The sequence below is a fragment of the Silurus aristotelis genome, assembly GCF_946808225.1.
Source record: "Silurus aristotelis genome assembly, chromosome: 4".
NCBI classification, from domain to species: domain Eukaryota; kingdom Metazoa; phylum Chordata; class Actinopteri; order Siluriformes; family Siluridae; genus Silurus; species Silurus aristotelis.
Genome location: NC_139577.1, coordinates 12,568,062 through 12,585,613, shown reverse-complemented (window position 1 = coordinate 12,585,613; position 17,552 = coordinate 12,568,062). Strand labels below are relative to the sequence as shown.

The following is a 17,552-nucleotide window of genomic DNA, read 5'->3' as shown; positions in this document are numbered from 1 at the left end:
GAAAAGATTGTCGCTGCCCAGTTATGTAACCACTTGCAGGAGAACAATATCTTTGAAGAGTTTCAGTCAGGTTTTAGGCCCCATCATAGCACAGAAACTGCTCTAGTTAAAATCACTAATGACCTGCTTTTAGCTTCAGACCAAGGCTACATCTCCCTATTAGTTTTACTAGATCTTAGTGCTGCGTTCGACACTATAGATCATGATCTTCTCCTCGATCGCTTACAGAATTACATCGGTATTCAGGGACAGGCATTAAGCTGGTTTAAATCCTACCTGTCCAATCGTTACCATTTCGTAGATTTAAATGGAGAGCTATCCAGGATAATGCTAGTAAATTATGGCGTGCCACAAGGGTCAGTTCTGGGACCCCTGCTTTTTACAATATACATGCTTCCATTAGGAAATATTATTAGAAGGCATGGAATTAGCTTCCATTGTTATGCTGATGATACCCAGCTATATATTTCATCCAAACCAGGCGATACAGCTCAATTAGCTCGCATAACTGAGTGTGTTGAAGAAATAAGAGATTGGATGACCCATAACTTTCTGCTATTAAATCCTGATAAAACGGAGATTTTGCTCATCGGCCCAAAAAATAGTACACAGAAGCTCCAGCATCTCAGCCTGCATTTAGACGGTTGTTCTGTAACTACTAGTTCAACGGTAAAAGACCTGGGAGTTATTTTAGACAGCAACTTATCTTTTAAAAATCACATCAATCAAGTTACAAAAACAGCCTTCTTTCACCTTAGAAATATTTCTAAGCTAAGAAATATGTTATCTATATCTGATGCAGAGAAGCTCGTCCATGCGTTTATGACCTCTAGAATAGACTACTGTAATGCATTACTAGGTGGATGTCCTGCATCATTAATAAACAAGCTTCAGTTAGTTCAGAATGCCGCAGCAAGAGTTCTTACTAGGTCAAGAAAATACGATCATATAACCCCAATCTTATCGTCCCTACATTGGCTTCCTATTAAGTTTCGAATAGACTACAAACTACTGCTACTCACTTATAAAGCACTAAATGGTTTGGCTCCCATGTATCTATCCAGTCTCTTAACACGCTACAATCCGTCACGCTCCCTGAGATCTCAAAACTCTGGGCTTCTAGTAGTTCCTAGAATAGCAAAGTCCACTAAAGGCGGTAGAGCATTTTCACATTTAGCTCCTAAACTCTGGAATAGTCTTCCTGACAGTGTTCGGGGTTCAGATACACTCTCCCAGTTTAAGTGTAGATTAAAAACATATCTTTTTAGCAAAGCCTACACATAACACACATCACGCACATTACATCACAACCTTGTGCTCCAGAACATCTGATCACATGCACATTATCAACTTGTGCTGTTAATATCATTAACAGCAGCTACGCTAATTCCTCTCCACTGCTTCTCTTTCTCTCCCCATCCCGAGGCATCCTGAGGTTTGGCCAGCTCCAGTCACGTCCCACCTCGTGAAGATTATGGACCTATGGATGATCATGGAGAAGTAGATGCCGAGTGTTTAAAGGCCCTGGCATGGAGAAGCTGATGCTGGATCTATGATGATCACAAATTGTTCTGTATTGTTGAAAGATTTATGACCAAACTTTTGATGTCACCCATATGAGGATGGGTTCCCCTTTGAGTCTGGTTCCTCTCAAGGTTTCTTCCTCATATCATCTAAGGGAGTTTTTCCTTGCCACTGTCGCCACGGCTGCTCATCAGGGACAAACGCACACCATTCACCTTCACTGTTGTTTTCTGTAAAGCTGCTTTGAGACAATGTCTGTTGTGAAAAGCGCTATACAAATAAACTTGACTTGACTTGACTTGACTAATTCTCTAAAACAGGAAAATAAATCAATTTGTGTTGTTGAAATTCATGGATACCAGACAAAAGAAATTCAGCCTTGTGCATATTCAGTGTAACCCAAACCATAGTGTATATCAGAAACTGTGCACTGTCTTACTAAAAAAATGACTAAACATTCTGACGATCTTGTTTGTGAACAATGACAAAAGGACTTGTTATTCTGTTGGCAATGAGATTTACATTGACATCAATATTTACTTTTGAAAGATGAACTAAGGATTTTGAGAAAAGTACAGGCTTTTGCAAGAAATCCAATGTGTTGTGCTGTTTGTACAAATAGCTTTGAAAACCTGTAAAAACATATCTAGTCAGTTAAACACCAAGAAACATTAATTATATGAATGAATCCACTGAAACAAAAAATTTTTTTTATATTTTTTCTTAGTTTTATTGTTTTTAGCTTTAGCGTGCAAAAAGTAGCATTGTTTTTAGCCGTCTGAGCTAGGAGTAAACATGCTTGACGCAAGTAAGCCTATACGGAGGTCGAAAACTATAACACTATTGAATGTATTCAGGGATTGAAAGGAAGTGCTGCTCCCTTTACAGTGGCAGCTACGAATATCCTGTGCTTTGCTAAAGAAACTTCAAAGACTTTTTGTTTTGATGAAGGCATTTAGGTAACAGCGATGAAAAAAATGAATGCTAGAAAGAAAGACTTTTCACGGAATATATTGGCCGTGAGTGAGGGAAAATAATAACAGGAAACAGAGAGTAAAGATCAATATAGTTTTAATATGATATCAGTGCAGAGATACAACTTTTCTCTAGGTAACATTTCCCATACCTTAATGTCAACAACAACAACAACAATAATAATAATAATAATAATAATAATAATAATAATAATAATAATAATAATAATAATAATAATAATATTCATTATAATAATTGTCATTAATATTGGTTTATTTAGCACAATAAAATACAGATTGCTTGGTGTGACAAAAAAAGCCTCAAATCTGGGAAACACTTTTAGAAAATAGACAAAATCTATAAAGAGACTCTACAGTGGTAAAATATATATTTGGCCCCACCATTATACAATAGGATGGAAATAGTAGTAACTCTGTTTACTAGATTTTTACTTTGGCATCAATCTCTGTAGCAATAAAAGATGTTCCTGTTCAGCTTTTAAAACACTGGGGGCCAAATGTATAGTGTTTGCACATACTTTTATGCCCATATCATCCACAAAAAACACTGGGTGCAACTTGATCAATAAGAATTTCATGTTGAGTATTGAGATTTTGTAGGGCATTTATTGATAAGGTTTTGTGTGTGATTTTTCCACCTCAGGTACTTTGTGTGTTTTTATTACAGCAGTGGAACCAGTGGATTTAATAACCTACTGATGAGGGGAATAGTGGCTTAATGATTAAAAGGATGGACTATAGATCAGAAGGTCATAAGTTTAAATCCCAGCACCACCAAACTCCCAATCCTGGGCCCTTAGAAAAGGCTATTAACCCTCAGATGTATCATTTTAAGTTGCTCTGGATGAGAGTCCCTGCCAACTGCCATACATGTAAACAATGCAACAACATTTTAGATCTAAGTGCTTCAACCCTGTTTATTGGGATAAATCCAGAGCAGCTTACACTCAGAAAAAAATGTGAAACTCTATACATTTCCTCTTCACTGAGATAATTCTCTGAAGTGTACACCTTTTGCATACATCTTCAATCTAAAAAAAAAGATGTAGCATAAATCTAATTGGCATCCATTTATTTAATCATTTTAGGGAGACGATATCCACATTTCGAGGTGAAAGCTACATATTAAAGATCTCACAATTGCAAAGATATTAAAGATTAAAGACAAATCATGGACCCTGAAGGGATCCACCCCAGTGCCAAGCAAGGGAACAATTTAAATCTTATTTGATCACAGCCTATGGCATGAACACATATATCAAGAAGACGGGCACCTTTTCTTTTCATAAGGCTTAAGCCAATTGGGAATGGGAAACTCTACGAGCCACATTAATGCCCTCTGCACCGTTTTCTCGTTCTGACACGAGGGCCTTTATTATTATCTTTATTATTATTATCTCTTCATTACTTGCATTTCAAGTAAATTGAACCAAACGTAAGCTGCACCGTGCTGCAGCTTCGAGTCTCTTCATCGGTGTCATCATCTTTGACGATGGTGTATATTTTGTATTTCCAGAAAAACAATAAGTGCATGTAATTATAGTAGTGTTCTGTATTTAACTTACTTGGATCAGGAAGTGCAGAGAGATCATCCCCGTTTAAATCAATCTATTCTTTCTAGACGGAGGAAAACAGATGTTCAGACTGGAGAGATGTGCATCAGTGGGCAGACTGAGCAGCCTGTATCTCTGTATCCTACTACAGTGAACACTGGTATCTCTCTTCATTTATCTTCCATTGGCCTGATATTGTGTCTACCCTGCAAAATGTCCTAACACTGTATCAGATAGGATGAAGGAATCTTATATTTTTTTAAACTTTGAAAGTTCACCAAGGACATTTTTAAAAGCCTATACATAGGAACCAAGGCGGATTTCCACTTATGCAAAATAGTCTACTGCTAATCAGCATTTACTGAGATGCTCAGACATCTTATCTGCAGCATCCAGTCCATAATCTTTATTCTGGGTCTAAATGAACAGGGCACTGTTTTGGGAGAATATTTTTACACCGAGTTAAACTTGTATTTGACTTGTATTGTTTTGTGACAATTGAGGGTGACCTCCTGAAAGATGTCTCCTGCTACTCCAAATTTAACCACAAATCCAGATGTGTGTCTGTGTGTGTGTGTGTGTGTGTGTGGGTGCAGATATAGTTCGTTACTGATCAACAAATACAACTAAAAAAAAAAAAAAAAAAAGGAAAAGTACAACTTTAGCCCAAAACTTTAGTAATTAACTCAAAATTTATTAATCCATTAATATACTAGTTCATCTGACTTTAAAGACAACTTTGGCTAGTGTGACAGAAATACTATTAGAAGGTTTAAAGACAATTTCATAACACAAAATGTCACACAAGTATCATGAGTCAGTGATAAACCTTGAATAGAACTTTTTGTAATTTGCTACATCTCAAAAACAGACTTTTTTTCATTTGAATCATTTTTCTTTTTTTTTTTTATTTGTTTTTTTTTTACTTATTTCTTAGAGTAAAAACAAATCTTGCACTGGCCTGCCAACAAATATATGTTTTTGTGTATCACAAAGGGGGAAAAATGCCACTAGAAAGGAACATATACCAGCACTACAGACCGCTTAGAAATCAGCACTCCGATCCACATCTACTGAGTAGACAAGACAAAGTACCCAAGTATTTGAGTGCTACAACTTTAACATTATAGAGAACTTTATCATATAAACTTTTATAAATCCTCCTTTAAATATCATGTATACAGCTAAAATGACAAAAAAAAAAAACTATATAGAGTAGTCGCCACATGGAACAAAGAGTGAGAGAAACAGAGGGAGATTTGAGATGGATAGTAAGTGCAGTAACACTTTATGAATAGAACCAAGAAGGCACTAAAGCATGCACAAATATTACAGGTAAAGGCTTAAGGTGTCAGAGGTAGGAAATTGAGTAAGAGACAAAAAGAAAGTTTGAGGACAAATGATATTCTTACAGTAGATCATCTTTCTTCAAGAGAGCAGGACAGGGCAACCGAGAGAGAAGTGCACTAAAAATGTGGCAGAGCACAAACAGAAAGCCAGAAACAAATAAACATACAATGCGAAATACAGGAGCACATTAAAGGTGCATTAGGTCTCTAACAGTTACGTTTTTTTTTTTCTTTCTTTCTTTCTTTTTTAACTCCTTGAGCCAACCCTTCATTCGCACCCATGTTCATGAAGCTCCACCCTCAGGATCTACGCTTGCCTGTAGAGTAAGTGTCTGTAAAATGACTGACGATGGGGACATTCAGACATAAACAAGCACTCCAGACCGGTATTCCGAACGGGTTTTCTCAGCCAATTAATACACATGTGCTATGACCACGACCTTTATATATATATTTTTTATCATGTTTTACATTTTACATCTTCCAGGTTATTTGTACAAGTATGAAAAAAAAACAATAATAAATTTGACTATTGCACCTTTAAGAAATAGCTTTTGTAAATAAAATATTATACTGTATTATGTGTGTGTGTGTGTGTGTGTATTGTATTATATTATGTATAGAACTGCATATAATTTATAAAGATAAAGACAAAAAAAAAAAAAAAGCTACATTCTCATTATATATGGTAACGTAGGGTAGGGGTATGTGCATTTAAGTCCCCCTGTTGTGCACATTTTGTGCTCATGAAGTGATTAATGAAGTGATGAACTGAGTGGGGTATGTTGAAAGGAAAATACAACGATGTGCACTGGTAGGATAATGAAGGACCATGATTGAACACGCTGCATGAATATAATCTGGACTGTGGTTGATACTCCAGGTGGGTGATACAGTATAACTTGGGTAACTAAGAAAAGGTCACTCTAGGAGGCCTGGTCTAAAGCACACAGTAGATCGCTGCCCTGAAGCAGGTGCAGGTTGCCTTGCAGGGGGACGTTCACTTCGCAGTCGTAACGCGTCAGCTCGGGCAGACAGAACATCTCGAACGAGGGTCCAAGCAGACGGCTCGCCACACCTACGAATGCCAAATCATCATTTACTACAAATGCAGGATGTAAAGAAATTTGGACATATTTCTTCACTGTTTTACAATAATGGCTTTCAATGGAGTTTCATGCAAATAATTACGATTCAACACCACACATTCGATATTCAGACCTCAGACATAACTACAGACTTAAATGCCTGTTGGAGGCTTGAGTAAGACGAGGTACGCATCATTTACACACGATTCTGTTCATGAACTTTAGCACATTTTTTTAACTAATTAACAGCATTAGGTCCGGCACCACTCCACTGTATCCACAATACATCATGCTGAAATGTATGTTGCAGTCCAAAAAAAGGCAATTTCCCCAATGACACTATAAATGAACAAATAGTATCACCCACACAAAATGCACTAAAAGCAAAAAAGAGCAGCCTTGAGCAGACATCTTACATAAGATATTACTCATCCGGAGGGTTAAAGGTTAAAGCTGCATTGTCAGCGCTAAATCTGCAATGAGTACAAACTGTACTCTGTGTATTTGGACCTGGAACACAAGTTGTCTATTTATAATATAGATCTACAAGTATTAGAAACAATATCATTCTGAATGCCAAATGGCATCTCATGAGTGAGCTCACCTTCCATTTTTGTGTTGGGTAATATGCTGTAGTCTTTGTAATTACAGCACTGTTCTGGGTAGTGTTTTTTCCCTGGCACTGTTTGATTATCTTGATATTGAGTCTTCCTTTGCTGGTGCCCTATGTGCTCCTCTGCACAGCAAAAAAATAAATAATTGCAAGTGCATTGTGAAAAACAATTCAATTCCTTCATGACAGTTCAAATGAAATGGGCTAAAGCATTGTTTGAAGCAATAACACATTTTCTGATTTGTAAATAGAAATGGTTTTATGGTATCTACGGTATTCCTAAGAGCACTAAAGTGGCATTATCAGCACACACCCTGCATTGAGAAAAATAATTGTGTAGCTGTACAAATACATATTTAGTAGTCTATTATACATACACTAAACAGACAAGTTTGTAAGTAATTAACTAACCTTGTGCTTTTTATCCAGTTCTTCCAATACAATTATGATCATCTATTCCATTGAAGGAAAATGGTTATGAAGCAGGAACAATAATCCTGTACAACTTTGTGGCAACAGTCTTAAGAAGGCCCACGTATTGGTGTGATTGTCCACAAATTTTTGATCAACTATCTTCTATTATATATAGTATAGTATATAATACACTCATGAATCCTGTCTCTGCTGTAGGCTTGATGTGTTTGTTAGGATTCAGCCTAATGGACTCTACCTGTTAAGGCACTGCTGCTATGAGACATCCTGCTCAAAATGGAACAGCTTTCATTCTTCATCCTTTTCCACATCTCTGGTGGTTTGGTAGCAGATGATACCCCCTATACAAAGCACACCAACACATAGTTAAAGAAATAAGCAAAAAAAAACAAAAAACATCCTGTCTGTGCAGTATCTGCAGGCTTGAGAAAAGAAGCATCCCAAAATTCACAACACATGAAACTTTAAGGTAGGATGCACTACACCTGAGAAGGATCTTATGTGGTTCTGTAGACCACCGCTGGAACAGAAGCCACCGCTGGAACAGACCCACCGAAATGTTTTTCTAATCTTTAGCTGTCCAGTTTGTCTAAGCCAGTTTGTGTGAGTCTGAGCCAATGATAACTTCAGTATTGTGTTGTTTGAGGTGAATATTAACTACAGCTCTTGATGTGTAATTTTTTTTTTACATTGTGCTATTGCCATATGATTGGCTGATTAGATAACTGCATGAATGTCCAGGTTTACATGTGTGTCTTAAAAGTATACAGAGAGTTACCACGGCTTACCATGTTCATCTGCGAAAATGAGCGCTTCATGTTGGTTGGTATTGAGAGCTGGGCTGGGCTTATGTCTCCGTAGGATTTACAAGGCCTGTATTTCTCCATGGACCTGTCAAAGGACACACTTATCAATCTAACAGCAACAAAAACATCACCAGTGCGAATGCAATTTTAAATTGTTGCCAAGCATACGTCCAGACAACACTTTCAGACCACCTTATAGAATCACCTTTGGTTGTGGAGAGACATGTGATTTGTTTGCAGAGCTTGGCATGAGTGTTTTTCCACCATTGTGTCTATCACACCACCTTTGGTATTAGAATAATTTATTGGCGGGTCGGGTGGCCACTGCAGACGGTGATGCCCACCCATAGAAGCTAGCGGTGTGATGGGTGGATTGATGTGGTGTGCTAGAGGCATGGGGTTGGCATAAAATATGGGGGGCCAGGGCTCCATTGTGGCAGCACTGGGTGTCTGCTTCTCTCTAGCAGAGTGTGGGCTGGGCTGAAAGTGGGCCCCAGGAGGTGTGGTCAGAGGCTGGAAGAAGTTGGCGATGTTGTTGAAGCTGTACTGATTAATGCCCAGAGCAACAGTTTCAGGCACAGGGTCCTCCGGACAAATGGGATTTAACTGGAAGTCTTCACCATCCATTGGAATGTAGGGGGCCAATGTTTCCAGGTCCAAATCACTCAAATCAGTCTGTAAGAAGGAAGAAAAAGGTAAAACTATTAACAAAAATATGCAAATACTGCTTTCTGGATGCTTTCTGAACATGAATTGACTATGAATGAAATGGATACAAAATATAGTATGTATGCTGTAGTGGTATAACTCAAATAAGTCACGCACAAGTCTGGAAAATTCACAATAGTCTAGCAAGCAGGATTTGCTACAGTTTTTGGTCATTTCAAAAACTTTCAAAAATGGAGACAGTTTGACTGATATGGAGATGATCGACCACAGAAATTCGCACAGCATGCTCATAACTGCCTAAAATTAAACACTGATTTCATAATTTTCCAGTATAGTGACCATCATCTTGCTTATGTACTGTAGGTGTTTATGTAGGTGTGCAAGCAAACGCGCAGAGGACCAATAAGATTGCAATTTTCAATATCCGGACTTTTCAAGTAAAAAATGATTAAACGAGCTCTAACTAATATCTACTTTTTGGCTGTAAGCGCTTGTCCCCTGGGTGTCCATGGCAAACAGTTTCTCTGTGATCTCCATCTTCAGATCATCCACTGGGCTTTTGTAATCATCTGGGCTGCTGGGCTGTAGAATAAGAATAAGACAAAAGAAAAAAAAGATAAATTGTACTGATCTAGGTAACAGAAAAGCCCAGTAAAAGTGTTTTGGCAGGCTCGATTTTACCGTAGAGCAGCTGCTTATGCTTGGAGTTGCACTGCCAGGTGGTGGAGCCTGGGGTATGGAGAAGCTGCCAGTCATTTTAGGCAGGTTATGTCCCTCTGTGACTGAGTGAGTGGCAGGAGGATGCATAGGAGACACTTTAGGGCACACTGGGTATTCCTCAAATGAAGGATGACCTGAAATGTAAGACTCATTAGCTGTCAGGTGTCACTGAACATCACACAGCGAAAGTATGAAGTACACTTCAAGAGAGCACAAGGTATCACAAGCTTGTTGTGGAATTACCAAAGTCGAGGGGGATGACGACATCACCAGGAGTCGGGGCCAAATGAGTGAGATCTTCAGGTTCCTCTTTGAACTTGGTGAAGAGGCCTCCATTAGTCTCAGAGGCCATGCTAGATCCAGCCTGGCTGAAGAAACTGCTCATATGCGTCTTCAACAAAGACTCTGTCTGGTCTTTAGAGAAGATTGTGGACTTCTCCTCAATATCACTTTTAAAAAAAAAGAGGTGACATGGAGGAATAATCATTTTCTTCAGTTTTTAAATTTCATTTGCATTAACTGTAGTAAAAATCAATATAGTAAAATATAAAACAAGTTACAACAAAGATTAGTTTTACAATTTTCGCCTTTTTCCACCAACCTCAGGACGTAGTTGACACACACAATGCACTGTGGCTGAGAGTTGCGGCTACTGTAAATGACAGTGCCCTGAGTCTCCACCCAGACAAAGCCCCCGTGCTTTGCCAACATCCGGTACTGTCCACTCACAGCCTGCCCTTTTGTGCACACTGCAAATCGCAAATTAGAACATCGTTCAATAACTGTTTAAACACCAGTTTATTATGATGAACATCGATTTAGGTCTGCAACTATCTTTACAGGACTTTATATTGAATACTATGTTTAATATTCTTTGCACAAATGCTAAGATTCATTAACATTACAACATATGAAAAGCATTTTTGGGGAATGTAACATTCAATAGATTGAAACAGAGTTTATCATTTTAAAGCTACTTGATATTTAAAAACACTGAAAGCACCTGTAAGTCTGTTCATTCGTGCAATTATTATTGCATAATAATAATAATAATAATAATAATAATAATAATAATAATAATAATAATAATAATATAATATTAATAATAATACAAAAATACAAATAATATATAATCATATTTACAGATGGTCCCTGAGTTACAATGGTTTGACTATTTTTCGATCTTGCAATGTCGTCAGTGATACAACAAAATGAGACACATATTTTTACCTGTATTATATACATTAATATGATAATAATGCATCAATGCATAATCTTAATCCAATACTGTTCACTTCGATAGATGTTGACGTCAGATAAACTGCTGTTCTCCAGCAGCTTTCACTCACAAAATTCTCTAAAGTATATACATAATGGTGCACAAGCATTCCCATTCACTTTGTTCTGCAGAAGGAGAATGTCCAGACTGGTTTAAGCTCTTAATTAGAGTGGCCTCAGATTTATGTTATTAACTAAAAGAAGTGGAGCAAAATGTGGATTTCCAATGTAGTAGCCCTTTAGCCTTAGGTTTTTAAATGTTGTGTATTCTGATACTGTAATCTTCCCGTTTATCTTAAATCTAAATGTTAAGGGTTAATGAGTTTTTCTGTTGTTTTTTTCATTCTTATTGATGTCCAGCCATTCCAATCTCAACCATTCACACACACAATAATTTGTAAATAATAAATTTTTGTATTCGAGTTGATTTGATTACACCCACACAAAGTAAAATATTTGCTGAAGCCCCACACAAATTGCAGATTAGGACCTGCAATATCCCTTGAAGAGGAAAACCAGATTCAGGGCTGAATTCTGAGTATGGCAGGTATGCAGACACAGACAGTACAATGTCACATATAAGTTTTGACAGTATGAGCCAGTCTCTTCTTTCTTGGACCTGGTCCAAATTTGGCCTGAGAAAGCTGTGGGCTGAGGGTCATTGGGTTCACTACGGCAGGATTAGCCCACACAAGCATACAGTATGCTGATCTGCAGACCAGTCACATTGCATCAACTAATTGTCTGGCTGAATCCACAGACATTCAAAGTATATCTATAAAAAACCTGGAAAAAACATACAATCTATACAATCAGATGTTTTAATTTTTTATGCAGAACGACTTCCTATAACTGGCTCAAAGAAGCACACTCCACATACACTGTTCTTGTGGCTATTACTAAAGGGATTTATACTGCTAGATCATCCGCCATCATCATCCTCATTCGCCTCAATCTCCTTGACCTCTCAGCAGGCTTTCCAATGCCAATCACAAGACTAGGTTGAATCCTCAAATGACTTTTCATACATGCTGATGATGCTCAATCCATCCATCTTGTAGAAGTGCAGGAGTGACACTCATGTTTCAGCATATCTTGCAGGGATCTTGTCATGAACGGCAGCTTATTACCTGCAACTGGATCTCAGGAAGTCTGAGCTGCTCTGTATCCCTGGAGAAGCATCCCTATGTCAAGATTATGTCACCATCTGCCAACACATTCAACAATGAGGCAATTCTGAACAACCAACTATCCTTTGTTCCACGCAGTTTTAACCTGACTTGGTCATGCAGGCTTCTCTATTACAACATCACACAGGTTCAGCCATTTCTGTCCATGGAGTTCACTCAGGTTCTCATTCAGCCCCTTGTTCAGTCCCTTGACTCCTGAATGCATCTTCACAACTGATCCCCAAGTTCTCCCACACAACCCCATTGCTGTGTTCTATCTACTTACTGAATTATTAGACAGAAAGAGACCAATCTCTACCTAATTGGAGGCACTTATTAAACCCTGCTCCGCACCATTCCTCAAGATACAGTCAACACATGCATCAAAGCTCTTCTCTGCACTGGCACCTAGGTGGTAAAAGGAAATTCCTTTGGCTTTCCAAACAACTGAGTCACTGCTGTCTTCAAATATAGACCAAAAACTTGCCTCTTTCAAATGAATGGCTTAAACTTCAAATGATAATGATTTTGTTATAGTCGCAAAAATGACTGCATTAAAGGTTTGACTTTGAAATGTTTTTTTTTTTTTTACTCGAGCCTGTTTGTACGCGCAAGAGGACTTGTTTTTTGATAAAGATTAAAAAGTTACTCTGGATAATGGTGTCTGCCAGATGGTGTTAATGTAAATGTAAAACAAGCTCCTGGCAGTGATACATGTGCACAATTCATGGTCCACAGCTCTAGGGCACTACTAATTAGGTTGTTTATTCAGACCTTTTCATGTATGCGACATAAAATATACATACACACACGTATAGGAAGTGACTTCTGCCTTTTCACTTTCAACAAATCCAATCCAGATCAACACTTGCCTTTTCTGCTCTTGTTTCTTTTCACCACACGGTGAAAAGACCCTAATTACATGTTAATGTCACTGTAGATAGAAGCCACTCCACCTACAGTATCTGATTAGGAGGCAATCTGGGACACCTGGCCGAGGCAAGGGCAAGTAATCCCTGCTCTATTCGATGCTTTTATCTCCCCCTGTCACAAGTCACCCATAATGCGATTCAAGACGTCCTAATGCTTGCTGCAGTCAGCCCTAATAGAGCCAATCCAATAAGGCTCTTTTGAATCGCGATCATAACTCATACGCGCATGTGAAATGCAATTTGTCTGCCTCGGGGCCTAATGGCCTCAATGCCCCTCCCTTGAGCAATGAATGTGGACAGTCCAGGTTTTGTAAATCTCACCAGATATAGAGTTTCAGGGGTTGTTTGTATTAGGCAGACAGAAGCAGAGTTCCATCCGAAAGCCCACTTCATTGTGACATAGGATTAACACAGATTCATGTCAAGGACTAATTAAACAGGACATGATGGTGGAGGGGTTTTAGGGGCATTATGAAAACACAGAGAAAGGGAAGTCAGCATGCATGTCGGACAGACGGTAGTGATGTTAGTGCTGTACAAAGAAATGAAATTAAGCTAGAGACAGACTTTTGCCTGTAAAAGCTATAGTTAAGTAAATAGCCTATTTAACTAACAACTATTAAAAATGTGGGGTCTGATCACTAGCATGCAGGTTGACCAAACGATGGCTAGTTTTTAAATCCATTTCTGAGAATTGAATTTAAGAAATTACCAAAGAATGAACTGTTTTTACTGAGTACTTACAAATGACATAGTATACATTATGGCCATTCCCCTGGGTGTACATTCTTTAGTGATCATGCTTGTTATCATCACAGAGGAACTTGCACTTGTACAGCGTTTACAGTACACTAGGTCCGGAGTCAAGACTTTTTTCATGAATAATGAAATTAAAATGACACATAAATCCATGTTTCAAAAGTGTCAAAACTATAAAGCTAAACAGACACATGGTGTCCAAGCGAATGAGTGTATCTGCTTCACCAGAATTTTAAGTAAAGATAAAAGAATTCTGCGAGGTTCTGGAAGATAATACAATTGCCAGGTCCAGACCTAAATAAAAAAAATAAAAAAATGTAAAAATAAATCGAAACAAACTAGTATTAATTCATCAGATGAAATGCGCACATTCATCTTGAATGACCTAAACAGAAGAGTCTATTTGTGTATTGTGAATGACTCATGACACATCTCTGCATACTGGTTGTGTATAATTAAAATGTTCCACAATAGAAACAATAGAAGAAACAATTTACCTGTGGCCTTGGGGTATAAATATGAGGTTGCACGCAAATTCCATGCTGCTATTCTCCCAAAGCCAATAATAAAACATTATCTAAAATGGTACCAAATGGTCTGTTTACTTTGCTTTCAATTTAGACCTCTTACCTGGGCAACAAATGTTTTTCTGACTAAGATTCTTATTAGCATTACAAAAGTTGCTCAGTAGCCTGGAATCCCCTGGAGTGCGAGAGGGAAAAAGCATGGGTACAGTAGGTACAACAGATAAGCAACTTACAATTCTGGTGGCTTCTGATGACACTTTCAGAGTCGAGGGCATGGTAGAACTCGTACACAGAACGACCCAGGAGATCATCAGGACTGTAGCCCAATAACTCAGTCACTCTGGAACACACAAGCACATGGATGCAATTTTGTAAATGGAAGTCTCCTTTATTTGTAGTCTCTCTTTGCTTTTTGAACTCTTTGATCTCTGGTTATTTCAAGAGAATTTAATAATGATCCATTTCATATGGCCTGGTCTGCACAACACAAGAACTCAATGATTGTTGAGAGGGGAGGATTTTTTCAGCTCATTTGCACTTTTCTGAGAAAGATTAATGTCACTTTTCCTTCCAGAGGTCATTGCACTGACACTTAAAAAAAAATAAAAAAACATTCTCCAAGCTTACCACACTCTAGTATTGTGATGAATGCCTGCAAACAGAGCTTTTAATTAACCCTAATTCTGTTCATCCGTAGTGGCTGACCACAGCTGTGCTGCTGTGTAATGTGAGACAATTTGAATCATTAATATCTGATTGTTAGTAGTATAATGTATTTGGCAGTCAAAATCTAACTCCAAGTTCAATTCGCTTATGGAAGTGCATGGGTTCTTAGACACCGAGCAGCCGTAACAATAAACCCACTGAGCAGTAAGTGTGTAAAGTAAATAACACTGATTATATCATTACTTTGGCACCTTTAAAGGAGTAGGATATATAAGGCAGTGAGCAGTCAGCATTAAAGAAAAATGTGACTTGGTCAGAGCATGTCCATTAGAGCAGGTCTTGTGGGGTATTCCCAGTATGCAGTGGTTAGCGTCTAACAAAACTGGTACAGAGTAGGACAAACAGTGAGCTGGCAACAGTGTCATAGGTACACAAGGCTCAGTCATGTGTGTAAAGAGAGCAAGCTCACTCGTCTGGAATAAATCCCACAAAATACTGAAAAGTTAAATGTGAGCTATAATAGAAATGTGTCAGAACACACAGCGCATCACATTGATTATGGTGCTGAGCAGCTGCAAAGAAGCAAGAAGTTTGCCTGGTCTGATAAATCCTGTTTTCTTCCCCAGATCTCAATCAGATCAAACAGATGTTCTAGACAGGCAAGTCTGATCCACTGAGGTCCCACATCACAAATTTGGAGGACTTAAAAATCTCCTGTAAACATTTTGGTCAAAGATCTCAAAGGTCTTTGGAGTCCAGAACTCAGTGCCGGTTTAGGAAAACCTGCAGAATATTAGGCAAGTTTTTAAATGTAGTTTTGATGTTATGTCTGATCGGTGTACTATACAGGTTATAAAGTATAACAGATGTAGTGAAAGACAAAAAATATCATGTCCATTTTAGCATAAAATTTTATATCCATGAATTAAAAGTGGCTAAATGTAACATTTTGGCATCTTACTCCCTTTGGAAGAAAAATACTATTGCAAGGTACTTACCAAAGATATTTGTGGAGTGGGAGAAGGTTGACTCCCACACCACATTCACCACACCAAATAGGATAAATGATCTGACTATAACCCCTATAACTCCATGGATAGCAAAAATTAAAAGGAGCCAAACAAGCTGTTTAAACTCAGAGCCTACATCACTGCTAGTTTTATACAAAGGGTCAGTTGCAAAAAGCAGGCCCCCATCCAAGTTTAAATGGAACCAACATCATTTTCAAGTATCTATGTAAAGGTATATAAATATCGGATTCGGATGAAGTCTTATGGCTCACAAAAAACGAAGACAAGTAGAGACATGCAATGAAGATAAAGTTCTATCTATCTATCTATCTATCTATCTATCTATCTATCTATCTATCTATCTATCTATCTATCTATCTATCTATCTATCTATCTATCTATCTATCTATCTATCTATCTATCTATCTATAAAATAATGATATAAAAGCAACTCGCTTCATATAAACGAATGCATCTATTACTACATTAATATTTATAATAATAAGACACAGATAAGAGTTTAGCAATACCACGTCACAATACCAGTTTCTCCGGTACTTGGTTTAAGTATAACCAGATCCATCACAGCGTAAAGCACTTATTGAAGATGAATGTGGGAGAGTGTGGGTGAGTGTTACCTCTCATCACAATAGGTGAACTTCATGTCCATACTGTGTCGACTGAGAAAGGTCTTGCTGTCGAACGGTGTGTCGATGTTGGAGGGGTGAGGGATCGGTTCGCACAGCATGACCACACATGTGAGTGGTGACTCTTTATATCCACACAGACTGCGTGTTCGACAGTTATTGTACACCTTAAGATGACCTGTGCAGTGCAGGACCTGAGGGATGAAAGTGCTGATTTTAAACCTGCGTACGGAGTTTTCTCACTTCTGTGGCCAACGTTCCCATAAGCCATTTATAGTTATAATAAAATACACCCCAAGCACATGAAGCTGAACAAATGACAATGTAATTTGTTCAATCATAATTACCCAATTGTTTACATGAACTGCCAATTCAGCTAAGCATAAAAATAATCATTATAATAACATAGTGCCCCACTTTCAGTCAAAACCCAGATATAAAAGTGGATAAGGGTTAATATTGTCAGCCGTAAATCAAATCTGTCTCAATACCCAGTTACATTTCTTTATATACACCATCATGTACCTTCCAGTTGGCAGATTTAAGGTTGACGGTACGTCCTCGACTTGTCACGGTGCATTTCATTCTCATGAAGAAGTCTCGCTCTGTGCTCAACTCTTTGCCTTTTTTCCCCACACCTGCGAAAAAAAATTTAAACATGCAACCACACACAACAGAAATTAGAAATAGCTGATGCATCAATATATATCACAATAGTCACTACTGTATAAAAATAAATTACCAACGTGTTTGAATTAAATGCTCAGTGCAACAATGCAGGATATATAGGCACTATACATGCACAATAAGATTCA

General features: G+C 38.0%; 1 protein-coding gene across 2 annotated transcripts in view; it reads right to left on the bottom strand.

The window, feature by feature from the left end:
* Positions 1-2,578: 2,578 nt before the first annotated feature.
* The window catches only part of epas1b (endothelial PAS domain protein 1b), a 31,539-nt gene continuing 16,565 nt past the window's right edge, over positions 2,579-17,552 (bottom strand). The window contains exons 5-16 of one of the 2 annotated variants that reach the window (XM_083539932.1): positions 17,263-17,375; positions 16,729-16,931; positions 14,648-14,754; positions 10,351-10,498; positions 9,993-10,198; positions 9,711-9,883; positions 9,504-9,611; positions 8,566-9,035; positions 8,343-8,445; positions 7,793-7,895; positions 7,118-7,245; positions 2,579-6,500 (exon numbers count right to left, since the gene is read on the bottom strand). In XM_083539932.1, coding sequence (XP_083396058.1) covers positions 6,348-6,500; positions 7,118-7,245; positions 7,793-7,895; positions 8,343-8,445; positions 8,566-9,035; positions 9,504-9,611; positions 9,711-9,883; positions 9,993-10,198; positions 10,351-10,498; positions 14,648-14,754; positions 16,729-16,931; positions 17,263-17,375 — 2,015 coding nt within the window. In that variant the 3' untranslated portion in view covers positions 2,579-6,347. Of the gene's footprint in view, positions 6,501-7,113; positions 7,246-7,792; positions 7,896-8,342; positions 8,446-8,565; positions 9,036-9,503; positions 9,612-9,710; positions 9,884-9,992; positions 10,199-10,350; positions 10,499-14,647; positions 14,755-16,728; positions 16,932-17,262; positions 17,376-17,552 lie in introns of both variants that reach the window. The other variant, XM_083539931.1, reaches the window with a different exon arrangement.